Here is an 8,270-nt window from a genome sequence, read left to right as displayed (position 1 = left end):
TACACAGCTCCTTCAGTGATATGCAGTTAAAAGGGAAGAGGGGACTAAAACAAACCCTTTATGATCAAACCACCCCAGGAGATTCATGTCTTTGTATGAAGACCCTGACTATAGGTAGGGCCTGAAACTTGACTCCAAACTCGCTCTGATGTCTCTGCCTCTCACTACAACCACCCTGATCCTCTTCCCATGTAATGAATCTGCAAGCCATGAAAGTAGAGCATGTGTGCATATATATGCTTTATTTCATAGTACTCAGAATTAACATACTAAAACTAATTGAAATATGTTCTACATTCAGATTTAGCTAGAAAACGTTTGAGGACTGAAATTTGTCTCTTCAGGACTAATCCATGCTTGCCTCTCATAGGCCTCCAGGAAAACATTTTTTGAAAGAGTAAGGATAGATGAACTTGGGGTCTCTGAGAAGAAGAGCTTGAACAGGCCTTCTCTCTTTGCCTTTTTTTTTTTTTGCTGTAGAGTTTCTTTGACTTAAAACTTTACAAGACTGTTATTAGTGGGTTTAGGGGAATATTGTTGATTTCTTGCCCCCGTTGAACTTCCTGCTGAGCATGGACGGTAATTTCCCTTCCAATTTTTCAAATTCTTGGCAGGAGGCTTTGCTTTGCCAAAATATTCTTCAATGGAAGCCTCAAGCTTATGTCTTTCGTTAATTAATTCAGGCTTACCCTTGATCTCTGAAATAGAACAATCTAAATAAGGTGACATGAGAATTCAGTTTTGCGCCGTCATTAAGAAACTACATAATGTGGAACTCCATGAAACTGAACTAAATAGGAATTTCCTGAAGAATTAGTGCCAGAAAATGTCTGACTCCTAAAATAAAATTTTAAAAAGTTTACATGACACATTTTAAAGTTCAATCTGTATTGTTAACATTTTCTTCATCACTCTCATTCCAGAAAAATCAATAAATCAAACCCTGATTTTGTAGCCTTTGCTGATTTCCAAATTGTAAATAAATGCTTTTACTGAATATTTCACAATTGACTTTTGAGGGCCAATAAGACCTGGTTCCAGCACAATCCTGTACTCATCCTGCCCCTTTTTTGTCCATTCAGCAAATATTTTTATTTTCAGAGTTTACCTATTATTATTCAGTTTTTGCCAGTGTTATTTAACATTCTAAAGAAGGTCCAATAACTTTGATTTCTGATCATACTGAAAAGATTCCCTCTACCATATGAACCTAATAAGACTAGGACTTTGTTTTTATTGCAGCTGAATTTAGAATGAGAGAACATAGTATAGAATCCTAGATTAAAATTTGGAAAAAAAACTTCAAAGCTATCAAGATCAACCTTGATTTTACAGATATGAGGAAATACTCAGAGTGCTTTGCCCTAGGTCACACAGGTTATATCAAGTGTAAGATTTAAGTCTAGGTCTTCTTTCTCCAATGTTGTCTCTAAGGTTGATGGGATTATCAATTGGGCTTTACCTTGTTGGGCTATTTGATGGATCTTAGGGGTAGATGGAGTGCATTCCTGCATCATTTGGAATGCGTTATGGAACATGGGTCAAACCTGGGTTGGTCCAAGGAAATTTGCACTGAGGCAGAGATGATTTGGACCCTACCTCATCTCCGGTATTGGTATAAAGGACCTTATGCAGATTGGAGTTTATTCTCTTGGGTGTGGACTATGAAACAAAATACTTAATGATATGGGCATTCATCTTGTTATCATCATATAAGTTTGTTCAGAATTAGAACCCACTACACCTCTGTGAGACTCAGAGTTGGATTTCTTTTCTGGATCTCTTTTTCTTTCCTATGCCTTGGTTAAGAATATACCCTTGAGTGGGGTCTAACACAGAGCTGGTATCTGGATGCACTGGGTAAGATGCAATTATCTGCTTTTCTTCCTTTATTTTATATTGTTTGTTCTCTTTCATGGTACTTCTGGAACTTTCTGGATCATAATCATGGGAATCACAGAACATTAGGCCTGGAAGGCACCTTTGAAGATCCATCTATTTCAATCCCTGCCATTCATCATCCTTCTTGAAAGAGAAAGTCAAATGCATATTTTTGGACATGACCAATGTGGTTATTTGTTTTGCTTGATTATGCATATTTGTTACAGGATTTTATTTTTATTTTTAAAATGGGGGATGGAGTGGGAAAGAGGGGAAATGTTTTTGGTCATTGAAAAAAGTTAAACTCTGAGGTCTATTACTACTATCTTTTATTTATTATTAAAATTTTTTTTATTTAAGGCAATGGGGTTAAATGGCTTGCCCAAGGCCACTCAGCTAGGTAATTATTAAGTGTCTGAGGTAGGATTTGAACTCAGATATTCCTGACTCCAGGGCCAGTGTTCTATCTACTGCACTACCTAGCTGCCCCTCTTTTATTTATTATTAAGGCCTATTTATTAATATTGTCATTATACAGTTGATGAAACTGAAGCAGACAGCAATTAGGTGACTTGCTTAGGGTCACACAGCTATTAAGAGTCTGAGGTCAGATTTGAACCTTTCTGCTTCCAAGTCCAGTGCTTTAGACTCATTCAATTCTGACACTTCCTACCTAGGTGACTCTGGCATAGATCTCTATAAAATGAAGAAATTAGACCAGATAGTCACTGAAGCTCCTTCCAGTCCAGACCCATGGTCCTAAGACTAATCATGTTTCTTTTTTTGTTTTGATTTTTCAAGGCAGTGGGTATTACTATTATAATTATTAAGTGTCTGAGGTCAGATTTGAACTGGGGTCCTCCCAACTCCAGGACCGGTGTTTTAGCCACTATGACACCTAGCTGCACCAATCATGTTGCTTTTGCTGCCTCCCTAAAACTTATTTTATGGTTTACCTTCGAAAACAGTCAATGAAACACAAATTCAACAGGTAGCTATATCTGTGTCTCTTCACTTCTTGAAATGACTTTTATTTCAGTGTTGGTCTCTTCAAAACTATTAAAAACTAGATGATGGGGGTGGCTAGGTGGTGCAGTGGATAACCTGGGTTCAAATCCGGTCTCAGACACTTAATAATTACCTAGCTGTGTGGCCTTGGGCAAGCCACTTAACCCCATATGCCTTACAAAAAAAAAATCTAAAAAAAAACAAAAAAAAACTAGATGATAGTAATATGTACAAATTTTACTTAACCTTGTCTCGATTCATTTTTTTCGATTTGTTGGCTTGGAACTCTAAATCAGAAAGAGGAAAAGGACAGTGAATTTCACACACACACACACATCTTACATACCTATTACGAGCTTCCTCTATAGATTACATCATTACCAAAAGTCTGTGTTTACAAAACATAACAATGCCATCTTTAGAGTCTTTGTACTAGATAGACCCATGTTCAGGGTAAAAAGATTAGGCCAAGGTGGTGTAATTGGAGGGTGATGGTACCATTTTTATAAAAAGAAAAAAAATCAGGTGATAATTTTTTTTTCCCCAAAAAAGCAATCTTATCATGGGACAAACAGCGATACAAAAAAGAATTCTCACCCTAATTTCATTTTCCTTTGCCTTTTTCAATTTGCCTTTCTGAGTAACACATTATCTTATTTTTTCATTGGCTCCTTTCCTATGAGATCTTCCGAAACTTAATTTTTTTTAAAAGAAAGTTTTTGTTCTAGTTGCATATCTGGGTTTTAGATAAATGCTATTTTCCTACTTCACCAATTTACCCATGTGGAATGTATTTTTTTAGACCAAAGGGGTATTCTTTCTAATGAATAGGTTTCTTTCTAATGAATAGGCATCTTTCTAATTCTAATTTATAATCAATAATTTATCACTTGACTACTCATTTGTTTTAAACAACTCTCTAAGATTCTAAGCTGCAGAGAAATTGCCAACCTGCATTGAACTGGGATCTCCTCTTGATCAAATCACAGATCAATTCTCATTCCTCTCTCTGTGCTCCACTCCATTTCTTACTTTGCTTTTTGGCAGAACTTAGAACATCTTTGTGTGAGTAATTTCAACCATATCTAGACTTTGTATTAAGTAATTTTTCTATTCTCTTTTCTTCATTTTGAGAGCAAAATTATTTCTTTTGATCCCCTATTCAGGTCTTTTGTCTTTTAATTTAGGAAAGTAGAAAAAAGAAAAGGTTCTGAATTACATACAATTTAGTGAAAGGACTGTCCCCCAAATATTGGGGAGAAGGAATTCCAGGATTTTTAATTTAAAAAACCTTGGGTTTTTTAAAATCCTTTTATTAGGGAGGAGAGTGTTTTGAACCCCTGACATTCATCTTTCTTGAAAGGTAAAGTCAAATATATATTTTTAAACATGAGCAATGTTTTCCTTGACTATGTATATTTGTAAAAGGATTTTGTCTTATTTTTATTTTTAAAAAGTTTTTAAAATGGGGAGTATTGGAAAAAGTGAAGACAAAACCAAAAAAAAATTTATGTTAATTAAAGGGAATCAATAGTGCCTTTTTAGAACAGAAGTTCATGTTGTGAAATAGGTAGCATAAATATTACCCTTCTTTTTTTTTGAAACAACTGAATCTTGAAGTGGCCCATATCTTTGTGATATATAACCAAGGGGTCCATGATTTTGGACTCATACTTCCTAAGCTTTTCTCCCTCTTCCCTGGATGTCCATCAGCTTCCCCTGGATGTTCATCAGGTGGTCACCAAGACTCCTCACAATGCAACATTAATTACCTGTTGACTCTCGGCACTTCTTCCTTGGCTAAGGCTGGAGGTTTGCCCTCTACAAGAGGAATCACACCAGCTTTGATAGTGGGAGATGATTTTTCTTTCTCTTTTCCAGTCTTCCGCTCCTGGTTTTTCAGCAAGTTGATCTCAGAGAGCTCTGAATGGATCAAAGCTGATACCCACTGTTTTTCTGGTTTGGAAGGAGAAATAAAGCTGTAGTTATAATTCAGTTGTAGACCCAATACAATATTTTTAGAAATGCCTATTAGGTAGTCAACTTAACCTTAGGAGTGGGAAACAAATATGAAAATATAACAAAGGGAGTGGCAGTCATACCATAATCCCCAACACCCAACAAACATGGTGTTTAAGTACCTAAAAGGGACTTAATAAACTTTACTGATTGAATAGAAAAAAGGGAGTATTGGTTTTGAGAAGTCAGCCAAAAAGCTTTTATAGTAATTAAGGTTTGAGATAGTGATGTCCTGGATTAGAATCATTGGGAATGGAAAAGAAAAGTGGAATTTAAACTTTTTAGAAGGAAGAAATGATAGAAAATTATGACTACATGTAAGGGGGGTAGTAAAAGAAATGGACAAGTCAAACATGAATGATTGGAAAAGTAATGACAAAGACAGTGACACAGAGAGGGTACTTGGATTTGGGGAGAATATACTCATTTTTGCATGAAACATTGGGTAGAAAACAAGAGGAAGTGGCATTTAAGCAGGTGTTCATATAATCTTGGAATGATCTCTTCCCCTCCAAGAAGGAAGCCAGTCAATACAGGTTTCCCTTAGAACCCGTACCAGCATCCAGCCTTTGTTAATCCATGGTTTGGAGCCAAGAAACCCATGGCGTCTGAATAGCTAAACTGAGGCTAATGTCATTGTCTCTTACCTTTCACACTTGCGTGAAGAAGCCACTTTAGGAGTTCTGCCAGGGAATCAGTTTGTAAAATTCCACACAACTTTGACAGAATCTGGAAGAAGCACATGTGTGATGAGGAAGGAAGATTCACCTGGAGAATTACCTATTTTCTCACTTGGTTATCACCTCACAGAATTCACCCTGGGCTATTTGACTAGTAAGAAGAGGTGTTGGACATCACATTCTTGACCCAACATAAGCCTTTGGAGGACTGTTTCATCTTTATCATAGTATTGCTAGTGCCTAGCTCAGCACCACTTAACCTGGAATCTGGGGACTTGCTCTTTTATTATTTTGATAACTATATTTCAGTGTAATTAATTTCATTTATAGTCCTATGTCTTTTATGTATTTAAGAACATAATGAGAACGGTTCTGTTGACATCACCAGTTTGACAAAGGGATCTGTAACACAAAAAAGGCTAAGCACTCTTATCCTACCACACAGTAAGTGATTGATAAATACTTGATGATTTTTTAGTTTTTAATAGTTTTATTTTTTCCAATTACATGTAAGGACAATTGACTTTCATATTTTTTTAAATAAAATTTTGGGTTCCAAATTTTCACCCTTCTAAGATGCTAAGCAATTTGATTGATATAGGTTATATATGTGCAATCATGTAAAACATTTTCTTATTAGTCATTTTGTGAAAGAAAGAACAAAAAGAAAAAAATGAATTATTCAATCTACATTCAGACTCCATCTGTTCTTTCTCTGAATGTGGATAGAATTTTCCATCATGAGTCTTTTGGAACTGTCTTAGGCTATAGTGTTATTAAGAGGAGCTAAGTCAATTATAGTGGATTATTGCATAGTGTTGCTATTATTGTGTACAATGTTCTCCTGATTCTGTTCACTTCTCTTTGCATCAATCCATGTAAGTCTTTCCAGGTTTTTCTGAAATCTGCCTGCTCATTATTTCTTATAGCACAATTAAAATTCATTTACCTCAATTTATAGACATCCCCTCAACTTCCAATTCCAAAAGGTATGCACAGTTTGATTGACATAATTTCAAATTGCTCTCTAGAATGGTTGAATCAGTTCTCAACATCACCAACTATGCAGTATAGTCCTTATTTTCCCACACCTTCTGCAACATTTATCATTTTCCTCTTCTGAATTATTAGCCAATCTGGTACCCCAGTGTTATTTTAACTTATATTCCTCTCATCAATAGTGATTTAAGCATTTTTTATGATTGTAAATAACTTTGATTTCTTTCTCTGAAAACTACCTGTTCATATTCTTTGACCATTTATCAATTGGAGAAAGCTTGTAGTCTTATAAATTTGACTGTTTTCAATATGTTTGAGAAATGAGGCCTTTTTCAGACATGCTGAAAAAATCGTTTCCCAGCTTTCTGTTTTCCTTCTAATCTTGGTTGTATTGGCTTTGTACAAAATCTTTTTAATTTAACATAATCAAAATCATCCATTTTATATCTCGGAATGCCTTCTAGCTCTTGTTTATGTCAAATTCTTTCCTTCTTCATAGTTCTGGCAGGTAAACTATTCCTTGTTCTCCTAAGTTGCTTATGTTATTACCCTTTATGTCTAAGTCATGAACCCATTTTGACCTTATCTTGGAATATAGTGAAAAATATTGGTCTATACCTAGTTTCTGCCATGTTGTTTTCCAGATTTCTCAACAGTTTTTTTTAATCAAATAATGAATTCTTATACCAGAAACTGGGATCTTTTGTATATCAAACACCAGATTACTGTGTCTTATATCTCCTCTATTGCAGTGAACCACAAATCTATTTCTCCATTGATGGTGAATTCACACTTGCTTTTCATTTTTTGATACTAGTAATTTGGTTTTCTTTTTTTTTAAAAAAGCAAATTAACCAATGGTTTATCTTTTTTATTTTTCATAGACAGCTCATAGTTTTATTTTTTTTCTTATTTTCAACTTTATCAATCTCTTCTTTGATTCTCAGGATTTCCAATTTGGTGTTTATTTGTGGATTTTAATTTGTTCTTTCTCTTGGTTTTTTTGGTTGCACGCCCAATAAATTGATCTGTTCTCTCTTCATTTTTATTTTATTGATGTGTTTAGTACTATAATTTTCTTCCAAGTACTGCTTTGACTGCATATAAATTTTGATTTGTTATCTCATCACTGTCTTTCTATAGTTGTTCTTTGACCCATTCATTCTTTAGGATTAGATTATTTAATTTCCAATTAATTTTTAATCTTTCTTTCTATGATTCTTTATTAAATGTAATTTTATTGCATCATGATCTGAAAAAGGATGCATTTAATATTTCTGCCTTTCTTCATTTTGATTGTTTTTATCTTTTTCTTTTAAATTTTCTCCAGAGATCTCTCATATCTAACTTTCCTAAAATTCTGTTCACCTCTTTAACTTCTTTCTTGTGTATTTTGTAGTTAGATTTATTTAGTCGAGAGGAGAAAATTGAGATTCCTTACTAGTATAGTTTTACTAGTATTAGTATAGTTTTATCTCTTTCTTCCTATAACTCATTTAATTTTTCCTTTAAGGATTTAGATGCTTTACCATTTGGTGTATATGTTTAGTTATTAATATTACTTCCTCATCTATGGTACCTTTTAGCATACCTTGTCTCTTTTAATTAGATCTATTTTTACTTTTATTTTGTTTGATTTTTAAGTTCCTTTTTGAGTATTTCTGTGAGTTCTTTCTGGTCTTA

At 34.3% G+C, this 8,270-nt stretch overlaps 1 protein-coding gene across 2 annotated transcripts in view; it reads right to left on the bottom strand.

Moving 5' to 3' along the window:
* Positions 1–223: 223 nt before the first annotated feature.
* The window catches only part of C3H4orf17 (chromosome 3 C4orf17 homolog), a 29,064-nt gene continuing 21,017 nt past the window's right edge, over positions 224–8,270 (bottom strand). For both annotated transcript variants that reach the window (XM_074228094.1, XM_074228095.1), the window contains exons 6-9: positions 5,556–5,637; positions 4,662–4,845; positions 3,136–3,176; positions 224–698 (exon numbers count right to left, since the gene is read on the bottom strand). In XM_074228094.1, coding sequence (XP_074084195.1) covers positions 493–698; positions 3,136–3,176; positions 4,662–4,845; positions 5,556–5,637 — 513 coding nt within the window. In that variant the 3' untranslated portion in view covers positions 224–492. The remainder of the gene's footprint in view (positions 699–3,135; positions 3,177–4,661; positions 4,846–5,555; positions 5,638–8,270) is intronic.

Source organism: Macrotis lagotis, chromosome 3 (genome assembly GCF_037893015.1).
Source record: "Macrotis lagotis isolate mMagLag1 chromosome 3, bilby.v1.9.chrom.fasta, whole genome shotgun sequence".
NCBI classification, from domain to species: Eukaryota; Metazoa; Chordata; class Mammalia; order Peramelemorphia; family Peramelidae; genus Macrotis; species Macrotis lagotis.
This window is presented reverse-complemented; position numbering and strand designations above follow the sequence as displayed.